At 41.2% G+C, this 19,695-nt stretch overlaps 1 protein-coding gene across 2 annotated transcripts in view; it reads right to left on the reverse strand.

The window, feature by feature from the left end:
* CAMK1D (calcium/calmodulin-dependent protein kinase ID) overlaps nucleotides 1-19,695 on the reverse strand; it is a 236,986-nt gene that overhangs the window by 145,167 nt on the left and 72,124 nt on the right. For both annotated transcript variants that reach the window (XM_010854088.1, XM_010854089.1), the window contains exon 3: nucleotides 10,232-10,306. In XM_010854088.1, the coding sequence (XP_010852390.1) occupies nucleotides 10,232-10,306 (75 nt within the window). The remainder of the gene's footprint in view (nucleotides 1-10,231; nucleotides 10,307-19,695) is intronic.

The following is a 19,695-nucleotide window of genomic DNA, read 5'->3' on the forward strand; positions in this document are numbered from 1 at the left end:
CAAATGTTTCTTGCTCAAAAACCAGGAAAACTTTTCCCCCCTTTCTTCTACTGTCTCTCACTCAACCTGTCATGGTGCTTTTTTCTTTTTTTATGTTATTTAACGTCATGCCCCTTCGGTCACGGGGATACTCACCTGTGGGGTGAGTGCAGACCCCACAGCACCTGCAGTTCCACTGCGGTGTGAACTGTAGACATCTGACCAGAACCCCCACCATGCCCAGATCCCCACAGGGTGGGAGCAGGGGAGAAGGTGGCAGGTGGGAAGACGACAGGAGGCAGAACTTGATACAAGCTGATGCTCCAAGTTCCTGGGACTTCACTTACAAAACACAAATTCAGAGTCAATCACTGCTATATTTAGAATGGATAACCAACAAGGACCTACTGTATAGCACAGGGAACTCTGCTCAGTGTTATGTGGCAGACTGAATGGGAGGGGGATTTGGGGGAGAATGGATACATGTGTATGTATAGCTAAGTCCTTTGCTGTCCACCTGAAACTCACAACATTGTTAATCAGCTATATTCCAATACAAAATAAAAAGGTTTTATTTAAAAAAGAGAAAAAAAGAATTTTAAGATGGCAAGTACAAAATACTGAACTCTAAATGTGGGGTCTTTTATGGGTGCAGGGCTCCATGAGCCACACCAGTGAAGTCAGGCCTGGCCATGCAGTTCATGACCTCACTTCCTTCAGGTCTCTGCTCAAATGTCACCTCTCAGAAAGCTCTCCCCTGACCATGTGTATAAAATAGCAAACCACTCACCCACCTTTCAGAATTTCACATCCTCTGACTCTCCTTTTCTCGATAGACCTTACCACCGCCTGGTAGATGGGAACTTGTTGATGAAGTGACCTGTGCATCTGTTGTCTGTCTCTCCTGCTATAATGTTTGCTCTGTTGAGGAAGGGAGTTCGCGGTGTTCATTGTTACATCTCCTGGGTTAATAAACCCAGACATATGGCAGGGGCTCCAGAAGCACCTGCTGAGTACATGAATGAATGGTTATTAAGCTGCACAATGACCACGACAGGTTGTAAATGTGCGTTTCAGGAATTTCAGGAAAGAGTGAGTCTTTGTGAGCTGGGGCCCGGGTACACAGCTTACATTCTAAAGAGGAATAATTTTATGACTGCTTTCTTCAAGGTTTGTGCAGAATTCTCTAAGGTCACAGAGAAGACTCTAGTGGAGGTGACACCCTTGGGTGGAAAGTGATTAGGACTTAGCTTGATGGATGTGCTGGGCATAAGGGGGTTGTACTCCAGGCTGAAGGGCTGCTTTAAAAAAAAAAGAAGAAGCATTAAGCAGTCTGGGTGGGATATGAGGGTTTAGTCTGATGGCCCAAGAGAAAAGAGAGGGTCCAGATGCCTCAGAAGAGGAGAAAGAGCATTTAAAAACCTGGGAAGACATGAGAGAAACTCTGAGGCTAGGACATCCACATCCTACTTGCAGAGCATGAGAAAATTGGTTTGCTTGGAGTAGAGAGTCTGGTTCTTTTAATAAGTCATCAAATGGAATTGTAATTCAGGAGCATCTTATACTAGAATGTCTAATCTGATATATGCAATTTATTACAGAAATTTATCATATTAATTTATATGCATGCTTTTTATAAGCCTCAAATGTTTATCTACTAGAGAATTAGAAGCAATGAAATCTACAGAGATATCTCTATTTTTCATTTTATAAGCTCCAATTGCTGACTCTACACCATCACATGTATCCTTAAATCAAATAAATATGTGTACAATGTGTAAGTTAGTAAGTGGGTAATTTCTGAAATTGATGTTTTATATTCTATGGATGCCTCTACTTTTTATATATGTTTATGGATTCTCAAATTTGAATCCATATCAGTGACCAGATGCAATCTATCAAAATGTTTACAATTATTCTAAAATGTATATGGTAGTGGTAGTTTAGTCGCTAGGATTTTTAAATTGTGCATACTTTAAAGAACTCACTATATTTCAGGAAAGTAGTTCAACTTTGTTCAAACTGGATAAAATGGGGTAAGATGGTGTTTGTGCTGTACGTAACTGCTCAGTTGTGTCTGACTTTAGTGACCCCGTGGACGGTAGCCCACTAGGTTCCTCTGTCCATGGGGATTCTCCAGGCAAGAACACTGGAGTGGGTTGCCATGCCCTCCCCCAGGAATCGAACCCAAGTCTCCCACACTGCAGGCCGCATTCTTTACCATCTGAGCCACCAGGGAAGCCCAAGAACACTGGAGTGGGTAGCCTAACAATTGAACCGGGGTCTCCTGCATTGCAGGCAGATTCTTTACTAGCTGAGCTACGGGGGAAGCCCAAGATGTTGTTTAGAATAAAATTACAATGTATCAAACATGATTGCATTAAAACATGATTATAAAGTCAAACTGTTATAAGAGACAATGAAGGACATTATATGTTGATAAAAGGATCCATTCAACAAGAATGTCAGAGGTCCAAAATACATGGAGCAAACATCAGAAGAACTGAAGAGAAAAGCAGCTCTATAAGACTAGAAGGAGACTTCAATATACTGCTGCTGCTGCTAAGCGGCTTCAGTCGTATCCAACTCTGTGCGATCCCATAGATGGCAGCCCACCAGGCTCTCCATCCCTGGGATTCTCCAGGCAAGAACACTGGAGTGGGTTGCCATTTCCTTCTCCAATGCATGAAAGTGAAAAGTGAAAGTGAAGTCCCTCAGTCGTGTCTGACTCCTAGCGACCTCATGGACTGCAGCCTACCAGGCCCCTCCGTCCATGGGATTTTCCAGGCAAGAGTACTCTCCATAATAAATGGAACAGTCAAACAGCATATCAATAAGGAAAAAGAGGCTTTGAACATCTCTACAACCCACCTGAACCCAAGAGACATACACAGACTATACCACCCAGCAACAGTACATGCACATTTTTGTCAACAGTCTTATGGACTCTGTGGGAGAGGGAGAGGGTGGGAAGATTTGGGAGAATGACATTGAAACATGTAAAATATCATATAAGAAACGAGTCGCCAGTCCAGGTTCGATGCACGATACTGGATGCTTGGGGCTGGTGCACTGGGACGACCCAGAGGGATGGTATGGGGAGGGAGGAGGGAGGAGGGTTCGGGATGGGGAACACATGTATACCTTTGGCGGATTCATTTTGATATTTGGCAAAACTAATACAATTATGTAAAGTTTAAAAATAAAATAAAATTTTTTAAAAAAGTTCAGATGGAACATTCTCCAGGATACATTAAGAAACAAAACACAAAAAATTAAATTTTAAAAGAATGAAGTCATACAAAGTTTCTTTTATGATCACAAGGGAAGGAAACTAGAAATCAACAGCAGAAGGAAAGCTGGACATAATTCATAAATATGTAGAAATTAAACAACACACCAAGTCAAAGAAGAAATCACAAGGGAAAGGAGAAACTATCTTGAGACAAGTGAAAATGGAAACACAATATACCAAAAATAGGATTCAGCAAAAGCACAGCTAAGAGGAAAATTTATAGCTGTAAATGCTTACTTAAAAAAAAAAAATCTTAAAAGATCTAAAAAATGTGATTGTATTTTGGCAATTTCACAGTTGAACCTAGTGAAACTGGTCCATGATTATACTGGATCTCGGCGTTTTTCTTTTCTTTTCCTTCTTAACTCTCTAAACTCTTTAACTCTCAGTAGGTTTTTCAGTGGCAGGAAAGACAATAAAGCCATATTAAGTAATAAGCCTAGAAGATGACAGAGTAGCAGCAGCTGCAGTATTGGGTTTGTCTCTGCCAACGTCTCCAGCCATATCTCCCACCAAGAGGACATACCATCCCCAATCCCAGCCAGACTGAAACCCCACAGGACTAAAACCACATACAGCTTGAGCCCCAAAGACACGTCCCTACAGACTGAGCACATTACAGAAGGCCCCTTTCACAGACCGAACCTTCCACGGATTGAACATACGACAGACTGCATCCCCCATAAACTGAAACCCTTAAAGAACAGACTGCCACAGACTGGACCCCCTTCATTCTAAACCCTTCAAAGACTGGACCCCCCACACACTGGACCCCTCACAGACTAAACCTCTCACAAACTGAACACATCAAAGACTGAATCCCCCATAGGCCATACCCCTTGAAGAACAGACCCCCCTGTTGATTAGACTCCTGATATTCTAAACCCCTCACAGATTGGACTCCCACAGACAGGACTCCCCACAGACTGAGCCCCTCACATCCTACCCAGGCTCCTTTAAGCCTCTCTGTGTACCAGCCTTTCGGCCTTGCATGTTATGATGGCTCCTCTGCAAAGAGAGCCTTAGACTTCCCCCAACCACACCTCACGTGGGTCCCCCAGTCCCCCTGCCCACCACCCAATACTGAACAGAAGTCACAGGTCCTCTGGGCTCTCAATTAGTGCCTGTTGTGAACAGAGATAAGACTTTGGTAATCTATATGTAAATATATTAAGGTGTCATAGTCAGAAGCACTTTTGTCTTCATGATTATGCTTGGCTACTTACAAAAGACTTTCTATTGGGAGTCATAATTTGTGTTCTAATTAAAACTGTTTCTGGGAACACACGGTATGAATTATGAATACAATACCCACATGAAGCTAACACTGACAACCCACAAACAAGGAACTATTCAAACAGCTTCGTACACCAGCTAATGAAGTAGATAAACCATATTTTCTCTTGGAAGCTGCATATATTTTTGTGTCTTGGACTGCTCAGGAATCAAATTAACATTCTTTAAAGAATATGTGTTTAATCACTAGTTTTCAGGCTCAGCGGGTAACTAGCTGTACATATCTTAATGCTATCATGGAATAAAAGGAACATTATAAATATATTTATCTTATGTGGTATATGCCAATGCAGAAAGTCACAATATTGATAAAACACATTCATTCATTTCTTCATTAATTGAAAAAATTATTTAAGAAAGAGACATGATCATTGCTATGAATGAATTGAGATTGCTTTAGCATTTCCTGTGATATCATCTAGTAAATTTTCCCCTCACAAACTACTACAAAATAGAGGGCATATTATAGTCAGCTAAGCTTTTATGAAATCCTAAGTAATACATTTTTCCAGGTTAACTGAACTACTCACATTAATATTACCTATGAGATTCTTTCCTACAAAATGTCAACAGTATATTGTATTACAATGATTACGTGTATCCACTGGGTCACCCTCTGGCTTGGATGAAGGATCCAGCATTTCTGCTCAGGTTCTTCATGTAAAATTGGGATAAGAGTTGCTCCTTGGGGTAAGAATTAAATGAGTGAATAAATGTTAACCACTTTTCCTTTTATATGTGATCATTAATGGAACAAATATTTGGTAAGTGCCTACCATAGGGGGCAAGCATGTTTCTAAACAGAGAACAAAACGGAGGGACATTTTCTGACGGTGGTATAGAGAAAAATCCAGCTGGGAAGAAGACAGGGAATGAATGAACATGTGGCAGGAGATGGGAGGAGAGATGCTGTTTCACAGGGCAGCTACGGAACAACTCACTGGAAAAGTGACATTTGGTAGAAATTCTAATATTTCTAGTATTCCCACGGCAACATGAAGAGACAGAGTTCCAAGCAGAACAAAGGTCCACTGGGCCGCAAGCACGGTGCGTTTGAGGAACAGCAACGTGAATGAAACAATGCAGCTGAATGAGGTAATGAGAGAGGAGTGGGAGAGATGAGGTCAGGGAGGTGACCAGGGGGTCTGGACACGGGAGGTCCTGGAGACCACTTCAAGGACTCGGTCTCAGGACCTTCCCTGGCAATGCAGTGGTCGAGACTCCGTGCTTCCACTGCTGGGGCTCTGGGTTCTGAAATGGGAAGGCAGTGGGAGTTCTCCACAGTCATGACAAGGTCTGGCTAACACGCTGAGAGAGAACAGTGCAGCCGGGCAAGGCTGCGGGAGGAAAGAGGAGTTTCATTCATGGTGGTGATGATGGCGAGAAAGCGGCTGAATCCTCAGGATAGTCTCGAGGGGGTAACCGCAGGGTGTGCCGACGGATGGGATTGTGGGGCATGAGAGAATAAAAGATGAGTCAGGGAGGACTTTGCATTTGGCCTGAGCAATTGGAAGAAAGGAGTTTACCACTTGCTGAGATGAGACCGACAGCAGGAGAAGCAGATTCTGTGGAACGTTCAGGAGTTTATTTCAAATCTCATGAGTGAGTAATACTCATGACACGGCCAAGTGGAGCCACTGAGCAGACAGTTGGATATACAGCCTGGATGTAGGGAAAGGTCTAGACTGAGGATATAAATTCAGGAGTTACCCACATATAGACATTTAAGCCTAACTGAAAATATGATATAATTCAACTCAATACGAGGTATAATCTCATTCTTTAAAAAGTATTCTGATTTGTCCTTTGAATTTTATCAGCCTGAAGTGTATTTTGCATCCTAAGTTGTTACAGATGTGGAAGGGGAGGAGTTGAGGGTGGTCTTTTATCATCTCCAGGTATGTGGGCTAATATTCCACAAAGTCAGGCCAGAAATAAAGTTGAAACAAACTGACTTTTCTTCTATAATTTACCCCAGTGTCATTTTGACCTCACACCATCTAAACGAAGAATGTTCCAAAAAGAACTATTCATTATGCTGTACACCTAAAATGAATACGAAGTTTTAAGCCAATTATCTCTCAATAATCACAAAAAGAACTAAAACAGAGAAGCAAGTTCCAGAAAATAGCATTCTGAAAAAAAAGGTATTTGTCCCAAAACCCAAATAAAATTTAAATATAGACCTCTATAAACAATCTAGTCTCTTTTGCTGCAACAGCAATGGAACAAGTATACTACATACTCAGAGTTGAAACAGCAATTAGCTAAGTAATAAAATTAGGGGGCTGAGCATCCTCTATAATATCTGAGTGTCAGTGACCACGATGATGTTTCCCAGGAAACCAGAAATCTCCCAGTAACAAATATTGTGAAATATAGTTCCCCTCAAATGCTGTGTTCTAGATCAGCCTCGAGTACTTAGAAAATAAGGACTTTCTAAACTCTTCAAAAACAAACAAACAAACAAACCCAAACCTCCTTCCGCTGATCTAAGCAGAAAAGACACGGGGGTCTTGGGGACAAAAACTATTGAGGCTTATCAATAAAAACTAAAACACAACAACAAAAACAATAAAGCCCACAAAATCCTCAGCCTGACCAAAGATTTTCCCAGGACTGTATTCTGATAGATCAAAGCTTTTCTGTCATTGCTTTTTCCCTTCTTGCCTTCCTTCCTCTCTCCCTCGTTTCTTTCTTTCTTTTTTTTTTTTTTGTCACTGCTTTAAAGAAACATCACTGGTTTAGATAAAAAATGGAGAAGAGGAAGGAATAAGAAAGGTCAATCTCAATTTTTAAAATATCTGACATAAAATACTTTAAAGGAATATAATTACAACATTAAAATACACTTAATATTTAGGACTAAACTATCAACATTTTACCAAATGCAATTCCTTTGGGGACCAACCAGAATTAATGTGAATTGCAGATGACATGACTGTTTAGATAGAAAATATTAAGAAATCCAGAAAACAACTACTACAACCTGTAAGTCAATCTAGCAAAGTTGTAGGTTAATGTACAAAAATCAATTGTATTTTTATACAATTATACATACTACATATATAATAGCAGTGAGTCAATGGAAAAATGAAATAAACAAGAGGACTGAAAAGGGAAAATATTTCAGAATAAATTCAACAAAGACAATGGAAGATTTATACACTGACAATAACAAAGTAGTAAAAGCAATATTTCAAAGTTTGTCCCATTCTGGACGCTTTCATGCTCTCCTGCCAGCCCACCCTTATATACGCGCTTCTGCTCCTAAGTATATAACCAAGCTGCTTAGAAAGGCAGAATTCAAATGTACTTGAACTTTATCTCATAAAATTAAAGACCATCTGCAGAGACAGACTGATAAAATGATATAATTCCATAAAGAAATTAGTCTGCATTGAGGACCTATTATTTATAAGATTATTTCTCACACATTTTTTCTCTCTCAGTACTCACTATAGCCCTCTATGTAAACATATTATTATTATGTAAAATTTTTTCCAGTAAGGAAACGGAGACTGAGAAAGGCCCAGTTATTTGCCAAAATACACCCAGCTATTAAGAGGCAGAGCTGAGACACATATATTTGGGGTGCTTTCCACTTATTTAGTGACATTACCATGAACAGAGAATTTAAAGCAAGTGAATACATGTAGTTTTGGATTCAACTATCAATACTTTGGGGTTTTTTTTTGTATCACCAATAAAGAAGCACACATTTAAATATAATACTGACATTTTGTGGGGCTTTTTCTTGTCACCAAAATGTCCTATTTTTCCCACAGGGCAGTCAGTTTTTGGTGGAAAGGTGATTCACCTGCTTCTTTAAGAGGTGGTTCTGTATAAAACAGAGTCCCACGAGCTTCTAGGAAGTACCTGAGACTTGGGGAGAACTAGAAATGTGCTGCTGCTGCTAAGTCGCTTCAGTCGTTTCCGACTCTGTGCGACCCCATAGATGGCAGCCCACCAGGCTCCTCCATCCCTGGGATTCTCCAGGCAAGAACACTGGAGTGGGTTGCCATTTCCTTCTCCAATGCATGAAAGTGAAAGTGAAGTTGCTCAGTTGTGTCCAACTCTTAGCGACCCCATGGACTGCAGCCCACCAGGCTCCTCTGTCCATGGGATTTTCCAGGCAAGAGTACTGGAGTGGGGTGCCATTGCCTTCTCTGAGAAATGTGCTAAATTTGCTAAATTATAAAACAAACAGAATAGCACAGAACTAGGAGAGCCCACACTTAGGATACTGAAAATTTAACATGGAGCCAGCAGTCATTGCCTATTGTATGGCAGACAACACCACAAGAACCTGTAAAACTGCTTATCACCATCTCGGACTGTCTTTCGTCAGAGAAAAAACACCCACATGCTTCCAACCTAGACACTTTTAGAAGTATCTATACAAAAATCTCATAATCTACTAAAAATACTTCAAAATAATGAAATATTAAACAAAGGCATTGATGAACAGCTGTTTGCACGTTAATATGATTCCAAGTTAATACACTGTTTAAACATTCATCAGGAAAAGGAAAATCGATTTAAAAAATAAACCGTAATGCCTGACCCTCAAATCTTCTACCTTTGGAAATCCAAAGTCTGAAAATCATGAATAAATAACAAAATAAATAACAAAATAACAAATATTTTGACCTTCAACAAAAATCCCCTTCGGTTATTAAGCTCAATCGTACAGTGTTTCAGAATTTACTCAAGTCCTGGTGAAAATGTAGCACTCTGATCCAGTTTCCATCACTTAATACTAACAAATTTAATCCTAGGATACTCCTACTAATTATATCACTTAGAAGAAAGCATTTGTGTAAGTGGGGAGGCTAATTTCATCTCACATTTTAAAAAAACAAATGTTCAAGTGAAGTCTCTACCTAGATTTTCAGCTTTCTTATTTCTTCCACCTTCTGGTAAGCTCCAGAGTTACTGGAATGCAGAAATATTCTAAAGGGGGACTATGTTAATGGCATAGTCTGACTCCAATTATATGTCTCTTGTGTCTGGCATGAATCTCATGCACTTTCATCTGCCAGCAGCAGAAGAGGAGAAGGGGAGGGACAGAACACAGAGCTGCCATCTGCTGCTACCCCCCAGCTCCTGAGAAATGAAGACAAGCCGGGGAGTTTCTCCTGGAGACAGAAGCCGTGTGTACTTCCCAGCGGGACCACGAAGTGCTTCCAGGAAGCAACATTTGGACCTCGCACATTAAAAAGCAAAAGAATTTCCCTGGAGATCCAGTGATTAAGAAGCTGGGCTTCCACTGCAGGGGGCATGGATTCAATCCCTGGTCGGAGAACTAAGATCTTACAAGTCACGTGGGAATAATAAACAAATAAAAATAATTTTTTTTAATCCACAGTTAAAAAAAACTTACAAGAGACATCCTAAATAGAGTGACCCTGCAAAAGTAGCACTGGATTCCATTATGAGAACTGTAGATTTTCACATCCAGCAGCTGCAGACAACAGCAAGTGAGGTCTCAAGGTCACTGTCCTTAGACAGACACATTCTTAACCCAGTGTCCCGCAGTTCCCACCACCCGCTGGGGTCTTACTACTGACCCATTCCATTAATTCGTTTCACAACCTGGCCCTTTAGGCATCTGAGTTTGCAACCCCTGGTCTGCAAACAATTAAACACAGTACTCACAGCTGCATGACCAAGTACAAGTGATTTGGGCTTTCATAGATGTCTTCCAGGGCCACGATGTTCTCATGTTTAATCCTGAAAGGAAAAAAAAGTGCGCATATGGAATAAGTACATGAGACATGTAAGTACAGAGACATGCTACCTTAAAACAAAAAAACAAAAAAACACACATGTCGTAATAGCAAAAAGTTCTAAGACAGAATCTAAACACTACAAGGTGATGTTTTAAGATGCCTCTTCATCTTTTCCCCAGACTTTTTTCCCGACTCATCTTCCACGCTCTCTGCTCTTCTCTCTGGAGGCTCTGTATCTGATCACGTAGCAATACAGGATAACCATCACTGCTTCCCTGTACACCCTACCCCTCTAGCATTTATTCACAGGAATACCAGGAATGGGCCAAAATCCTATTATCTGGCAGGGTGCACTTTGGACAGCTGAGCCCCCAAGGAGCATTTACTTGTTTCCTCTTTTGCAGCCTCACAACGGCCATCACAGACTGACCGGAACAGCCCATTGTATGTAAATCCATCCCCACAACAGGCTGGAAGTTCCAGGGATCAGCTTCACCTTCAGGTTTCTGACTCCAGGGTAAGTAATGGAAAACTAGACTGACCACCTCATTGGGGTTCTAGTCACCATTATCCTCAAAGGGCCGTTCAGTACCCCAAGCAAAGTAGACCGATGCTTCCCCAAGAGTGCCTCCCAGACAGGCAGCACCAGCGTCTCCTGGGAGATAGTGAGAAATGCAAATTCTCCTCAGACAGAATCAGAATCTCTGAGGCTGGAGCCCAGGAACCTGCTTTAACAAGATCCTCAGATGATCAGTCTGCACAAGGGGAGGTGGAGGAATTCTGTATTATGACAGGGCTTCTCAAAGGGCACACTTGAATCTCTGGGGAATCTGGTCCCAGCACACATTCTGATTCAGTGGATTCTGGGCAGGGCCTGAGAGCCTGGCATTTCTAACAAGCTCCCAGGAGATGATGGTGCTGCTGGTCTGCAGACCACACCGGGAGCAGCAAAGTCCTAACAATAAAACTAAAAGAGAAGAAAACAGTCTAATTCTTGCCCTTCGAACTACCGATTAGGAATAGCTTCTGCTCAGAATGTACAACTTGGTGTTTATTTAAAACATTTGAGAGAAGAATCATTTCATTATGAGCTAATTAGCTCTTACCACAAACTTCTTTGAAATGACTGCTGAACCATTTAAAAGCAAGCATTGAACAGGCAGATTCCTGTGAATCCCTGAAAATAGGCATGACAGGCTACTCATCCTATTTCCCCTCAGTACTTAGCACAGAGCTGCTTGATAGCATGGAGCTGCTTTGCTCCTAAACAACGAGTCATTATTTATTTAGGGAAAATGAATGCAATTTTCCTAAGTGTGAAATGTCTACCCCTCAAAAGAAATTTATAAGATAGAACAAACCAGAATATGATCTTCCTTTTGAGCAGATGAAACAAGAGAACAAAAGAATTAACTGAGAGAGGCTATGCTTTGTTTTGATCACTGCAGCTCTTATCAGTCAATGCAGTTGATGTGTAGGAAGTAAGAACACAGATTATCCCAAATTCACATTTCATCTGATTCCAAGGCAGGGAACCTAATTATTTGTTGGCAGTGGCTTCTGTGGTTCCTAAGCAAAATAATATCAGCAACATATCATATGAACCAAGGAAACCATGAGAGAGTAACCGGCACCCCGATACCCCAGATGTTTGTGGAATTATTATTATTGGACATGTGAAAAAAAATGCAAAAACAGTACAGAATACATGGATTTTCCCCTTTTCCAATTAAAAAAAAATGCCATTGGAATCCATCACATAGGCACAAATGTCTTCTTTCAGTGAAGTTTACTTGGGAGTTAATTAAGAGCTTAGACTTATGGGAATGTGAAAGGAATGGGGTTTATACGGAGAACTGCCAGATAAAACACAGGACACTCAGTTACATTCAATTCTAGATAAACAATGATTACTTTTAAAATATAAATGTGTCCCAAATACTGCACTGCAGTTTATCTGAAATACAAATGTAAGTGGGTGCTAGATCTGGCCACTCAAGTACATGAATCACAATAAATGAGCCTCCAAACTGGGCTTGGGGGTTGTACCTAGAATCTTAGCTCCCCTCAGAGGTTCGGCCAAGAAGACAATTTGAACCCTGGACTACAGCCATTAATACAGATTCAACTATATACAAAGAGTCAACTATATACAAAGCACCTGCTCAGCCAAAGTAGGAGACTAATAAATTAAAAATATAAGTCCTTTATTTGGATGCAAGGCATAGAGAAATTAAAATCTATTTAACTTGCTACACCTTACATGAGTTCTTACAGTGGCTCAAACGGTATAGCTACTGACTCTCCCTTTGATGAATCAATCAGTCAATCAGTCATCACTTCCTGACTTTCTGCTCTGTGTCTGGGAGAACATAAGGAAAAAACAAAATAAGGTTTGCCCTCAAAAATCTTATCACCTTAATGGAGAGACCCATGAAGCAATGAGGGAAGAATTAAATGCTATGTACTGCACAACTGTTGTTAAATTCAGAGAAAGCAAGGCCCTGGGTCAGAATTATAGTGAAGGCCTCAAAAAAAAAAAAAAAAAAGATGGAGGCTAAGTTGGGTAGGATAATGTATCAATAAGCATATCATAAATTTCAGGACTTCCCTGGCAGTCCAGTAGCTAAAGACTCCGAGCTCCCAATGCAGGGGACCTGGGTTCCATCCCTAGTCAGGTAACCAGATCCCGCATACAGTAATCAGATCCAGCAGAGTCAAATAAATGTTTTTAAAAATTTCCAAGAAATTCTAAAACGGTCTTTTAAATGTCTCTTAAGAAAAGCGGTTTAATTCACTTGTAAATGTTACAATGTGACAAAAGATTGCAGCCTGTACTTTATGCCACCCTCAGATTCCTTAAGGAAAACCAAACTGAAAATTTTAAACATTATTTCATAGCCAAATTATTCCTACAAAATGCCATGTGAATATCCATCCACACATCTCTGCGTGCTCACCATGTACTAACCACACAGCTAGGAATCACAACAGAGGTACCTCAGCCCTCTAGGAGCTCACACAGCTGGGCGTCCAGCTGCAGCCAGGACACTTCACAGGCAATCTTTCTTATATTTACCAGAAATCATCTTCTTTACAATTAGTGCTCTCTCCTGGTGCCAACACAGAACAAGCTTACACATCATATAAGCTCTTCTCATATACCCTGCAAATATTTGTGGGGTATAATTTCCCTACTAAGTTTACTCTTCTTATCATCCGTCAGTTCTCTTCCAACATGAATTCTATTCCTTCCATCGTGTTACTGTCACTTCTGTTTGTTTGTTTGTTTTGTTTGTTCAGAGCAGGTTATCTGAACCGAAAGTAATGATCGCAGTGCAAGATACGGCATCAAGAATAAGATACTAAATAATAGGGTAGAGCTATTAACTATGCTGAGCTGGATATTATAATTTTGCAGATAAAGCTTAACCTTAGGTACATTTTTTAAGGCAGCTGCATGACTGTTGTCATATAAAGAATATAAGCTCCATGGAGGTAGGGATTTTTGACTCTTTTGTTCATTACTCTCTCCCCAGTGCTGAGAAAAGAGCATGGCAGGTAGTATTAATACTTTCAGTACATGCTTCTTGAATGAATAGAATAATATAAAGTTTAGGGACAATTAAATGACCAGATTATTTTTACCTAAACTTCTACCAAACAAGATCTCCTCTCTTACTCAGGCTTGACTTTTTGAACTTAGCTTCATTAAACTCAGTCTTTTGGGCTCTATGTGATGCTTCAGATGATCAGAAATATTCTGGAGTTTGATTCTCTCTTCTATTATATTTATGACCCCTCTCCACATTGGGCCATCTGCATATTTTGTTGGGACACATGCATTCCCTATGTCTTCATCCAAATTCCTAAATTCTTAAGTGGGAAAGTTACAAGCCAGAACTCCATGGTATTCCACCAGAGACCCCATCAAGAAAACCAAGACATTCATTCATCAGCTGGCTTTGATGGCTGCTGAGTTGCAAAGCCAGCAATTTTAGCCCATTTATTTTACTGTTCTAGCCATAAGTGGACAATTAAAATTCTTTGCTGAAATGGCACTCCTCACTTTGAAAGTGAAGTCACTCAGTCATGTCCGACTCTTTGTGACTCCATGGACTGTTGCCTACGAGGTTCCTCCACCCATGGAATTTTCCAGGTAAGAGTACTGGAGTGGGCTGCCACTTCCTTCTCCAGGGGATCTTCCTGACCCAGGGATCGAACCTGAGTCTCCCGCATTGCAAACAGATGCTTTTACCATCTGAGCCACCTGGGACTTTACATACCACATAATACTATTTGAAAGGGAAATGGGTATTTGGAAAGAATTGTTCTTGGTAAGCCCATCGTGACTCCTAGCAACCACTACAGGTTTTACTAAATGCTTATAATCCATGTGCCTAATTTATTGTTTCAGAACTTTGCTGTGCATTGGAGTCAAACTATCCTGTCTATACATCTCATAGTCTACCTTTTTCATATTTGGAAGATTTGCCAATGTCTCTTATGTTGTTATGACCAACCTAGACAGCATATTCAAAAGCAGAGACATTACTTTGCCAACAAAGGTCCGTCTAGTCAAGGCTATGGTTTTTCCAGTGGTCATGTATGGATGTGAGAGTTGGACTGTGAAGAAGGCTGAGCGCCGAAGAATTGATGCTTTTGAATTGTGGTGTTGGAGAAGACTCTTGAGAGTCCCTTGGACTGCAAGGAGATCCAACCAGTCCAGAACGTGAGTCTGAGTGAACTCCGGGAGTTGGTGATGGACAGGGAGGCCTGGCGTGCTGTGATTCATGGGGTGGCAAAGAGTTGGACAGGACTAAGGGACTGAACTGAACTGAACTGAACTGATGTTGTTTTCTCAGATATTTCAACTGGGACACTTGAGATAAACGCAATTTCCTTAGTCCCCTGGGATGTAATACATCTAAATCAAGTGAATTAATTTTATAACTTTCTTTAGGCCCCACTTATATATGTGGACTTCCCTAGTGGCTCAGATGGTAAAGCGTCTGTATACAATGTGGGGGACCCGGGTTTAATCCCTGGGTTGGGAAGATCCCCTGGAGAAGGAAATGGCAATCCACTCCAGTACTATTGCCTGGAAAATCCCATGGACAGAGGAGCCTGGTAGGCTACAGTCCATGGGGTGGCAAAGAGTTGGACATGACTGAGCGACTTCACTTTACATATGTTTTATATATACCATGTTTTGGGTGTTAACTATGTGTCAAAACTATACTAAGTATTTTTAAGGATTTCATTTAATATAGTAACCTCAGAAAGTAGCTATCATTCTCCCTATTTTTAAAAGAAGAAAACTAAACTAAAACTAAACTTAAACTAAAAGTAAGACCCCCAAGAGGCTAAGAAAGCATTCCCAAGTCATACAACTAGTAATGGATTTGTCAAGATTCTAACTCCTAAGACCCTGTTCAAGCACTTACGCTATAACTTCATGTTAACTAACTTATAATGAGAATATCAAAGATATTCTCATAAATTCTGAGTTGTCTGTATAAAATCATAACACCTAAAGTTGAAGTATTAAGTTTCATAACTAACAACATAATATCCACCTCTGGAGGCAGTGAGGCAGAGATCTGTATTACTCTCCTGAAATCTACTGGAAGCTCTCAAGATACTTGGTTATAAACACCCTGACAGACGAAATCCCAGTGGGTCAAAGTGAGCCAGAGGGAGAGCTATTCAGAAGCAGAAGGAACAGTTAGGAGTCCAGAAATTCTAATTAGGAAGAGCCTTCAACCAGCCTACATCTGCTGGTGTCCTCAGAAGAGGGAAGAAAGTAGACAGAGAAAAGAGGTGGGGCACCTCATCAACAACCAAATAGAAAACCAAAGTTCTGTTACCCTTGCATAGCTGAATCCCTAGGTCAGCACTCAATCTCTCTAAAACAGGGCCAAGAGAACCTTCATACATAAGGAATGTTCACCCCCAAACAGCAATCCTTTCTAATGTGCATAATTCAAAAGAATAATGTCACTAAAAACAACTCTGTGATGAAAAGAGCCTCACTTAATTTTAATCACTTGCCTACCAGGCCCAAAGTAAGCCCTGGATGGTACATCTACATACAGAAGGCAAATGATTTAAGTAGTAATCTACACTAAAATTGGGCTTCCCTGGCAGCTCAGCTGGTAACGAATCCGCCTGCAATGCGGGAGACCTGGGTTCGATCCCTGGGTTGGGACAATTCCCCAGAGAAGGGAAAGGCTACCCACTCCAATGTTCTGGCCTGGAGAATTCCATGGACTGCATAGTCCATGGGGTTGCAAAGAGTCAGACACGACTGAGTGATTTTCACTTATACACTAAAACCTCCATAAATCTCCACTAATGGGTAGAGTAGGTGAGCTGAGGAGAGTGGGCCCAGGCAGAGAGAAGGAGAGAAAAGCTGAATGGAAAACCAGCATATGGACACTGCTGCAGACTTCTGCCTGCATGGCGACTGACAGCCACGCAAGAAAACCCCACGGAGAGCCAGGAGAACATTGTAAAGTTAATCCATGCAAAAAATTGTGCCAAATGCACAAGCAGGCCCCATGCCAAGCCCCCAAGCTGCAGAGAACATCAGGACCCAGAGGACAAGCATCCTATTGACTATACACACTCCTACGAAATGATAGTGAGATCATTTCTCCCTCTGGTCCAGTTCTCCAACGCTTACAGAAGCCACACATTTTCAACTCCACATAAAATGAGGGAGGTTAGAAAAACACTAAAGAGAAGAGGAAAGCAAGGAAATCCCTTTTTTGTTGTTGTTTTTTTTTTCATCCTTTTTTCACTGATCTTGAGGGGGACAGGGAACCACAGCAGCAATTATGAACACTAAGAAGATTATCAGGAGGAAAGGCAACAAAACATCTTTCCTTCGCGTGGTCTTTAGAAAAGGTCACTTCTCTACTCAAGTGAAAGAGGCCACAGGAGAATAAGAGATGGAAGTAAATGTAATCAGAAGGGGACATGAGACAAGGTGTTTACTGGTGAAGGGGCGGAATGGATCTCAGCACAGGTGCGCAGATGGAAGTTGCATCAACGAGCAGCGACCAGTCTCCTGTCCCCCTCCCTTAAGCACTTCTGGGCTAACAGTCCAGTCCAAGAAAGCTCTTTCTCAGGGGAAACACAGGCCTCTCTCAAGCAAAGACCTAAAGGACTGGGTCTTTCACTGCCCATGACTCTTAACTTTTTTTAAACAGTCCACAAAACTTAAATTTCATTCACAAAAAAGATGCTACAGTTCTCTGGCATCGCAAAATGGCCTCAAAAATATCTGAAGAGCATTCTGACATGTTGGCAAACACTCTTGCTTGTCTAAGCAAACAGTATGTTTTCTTTTTCTTAATAAACAAAATAATTTCCTCCTTTCTTGGGTCATTTACAGTGGCTCAGTGGTAAAGAACTCGCCTGCGATGCAGGAGCCTCAGGAGATGCGGGTCCGATCCCTGGATTGGGCAGATCCCTCGGAGAAGGGAATAGCTACCCACTCCAGTATTCTTGCCTGGAGAACCCCATGGACGAGGAGCCTGGCGGGCTACAGTCCATGGGGTCACAAAGAATCGGACACGACTGAAGTGACTGAGCATACACATAAGCAATACAGGAAACACTGTTGAGAAAATCAGGATATTGTCAGTCACGAGGGAAAGTGATAGAGCTGAAATATTTGCCAGATGGTATTAAAAAAAAATAATACCTTTCCTTTTTAGAACTTAACAGGCACATTCACAGACGTGATCACATTTCATTTTCACAACAACTCCGTAAAGCAGGTATTATTATTCCTATTTTATAGATGATCACTCCCAGTTTATAACCACTTAATCGTTCTTCCATCTTCCCTCTGGTCTTGCTCTCTTTCTAACCATTCTCCCTGCTATTTAAAGAATCATCATTCCACAATATAGAATATGCTGACCAAACCGACTGAAATTCATCAGTGGCTCCCACTAGTTCAGAATAAAGTCCAAATGACTTGACATGACCTACAAGGTGCCATGTTGCTTGGTCTTCACATACCATCTCATCCTCCAGTGCTGCCAGAACTCTACTGGACCCAGGCAGTTCTCAAACACCAGTGCACACCTTCTTCTCTGGCCACACAGGTGTGCTCATCCCTCTCACATCTTCTCACTAATCTCTTCACCCTCTCAGGCCCATCCTGCGGCACCCCCACTGTGAATCCCTTGCTATTCCTTACCTTCCGTAGGACTGATCCCCTCTCCTCTGGACTACCCCAGTTTTTTCATCACCTGTTGTTATACACATGGCATTGCATCCATCTGTTTGTATGAATATCCATGTATATACTAAACGGTTTTACATGCAGAGAATAAAAGTCTAGAAGGATACAGTTAAACTGGTGAGTACCTCCAAAAGTGAGCTAAGATGGGAGGATATTTTCACCCTCCAGTTTTTGTTAACTGAGTTTCTTCATCTGAACACAACAGAGAGAAACGATTTGAGTGACTGTTTTCTCAATTCTTTCAAGGATGGCACCATACTAGTTGCATAGGAGAGAAAGTTAATTCATTATACATAATAAATTCTTTAGGGCATGAGGGCTTGATTCTCTTACTGAACTCAAGTACAAAAGTCAATGGATTGTTGTATTGCCAGATTTTTACTAAGAGGTACTTTTTAAAAGGCTCTTGATCAAAATCATCAACAGCTGGTTCACCGAAATCTATCCATAATGCTGGACACAAAGAAACACATATTGATTAGTTTAAATGCTCAAGCAATCAAGACATACTATGCCTCTCAGCTCTGACACATCTAACTGCAAGATTTTGGACAAGTCATGAAATACTTTCTGACTTGATTTCTTCATTTCTTAAGTGAATACTAATTATGTGGTCTCATTATCTACCTCTATATACACACATATATATATACATGTATAGAGGTAAAATCGGAGAAGGCAATGGCACCCCACTCCAGTACTCTTGCCTGGAAAATCCCATGGACGGAGGAGCCTGAAAGGCCGCAGTCCATGGGATCGCTGAGGGTCAGACACGACTGAGCGACTTCACTTTCACTTTTCACTTTCATGCATTGGAGAAGGAAATGGCAACCCACTCCAGTGTTCTTGCCTGGAGAATCCCAGGGACGGGGGAGCCGGTGGGCTGCCGTCTATGGGGTCGCACAGAGTCGGACACGACTGAAGCGACTTAGCAGTAGCAGTAGCAGCAGCATAGAGGTAAAATTATCACACATACACATACTATCTATGATATTAGATAGACATGGAGAGATCCTGTCTACTAGAAATATAGGCCACCCCAGGAAAAACTAGAATTCAAAGTCCAAAAGCTTTGAATCATCTTTCTTTGCAGCCAGCAGATGGGGCTGTAATCAACAGGACAAAAG

Source organism: Bison bison, unplaced genomic scaffold (genome assembly GCF_000754665.1).
Source record: "Bison bison bison isolate TAMUID 2011002044 unplaced genomic scaffold, Bison_UMD1.0 scf7180017864337, whole genome shotgun sequence".
Lineage (NCBI taxonomy): Eukaryota > Metazoa > Chordata > Mammalia > Artiodactyla > Bovidae > Bison > Bison bison.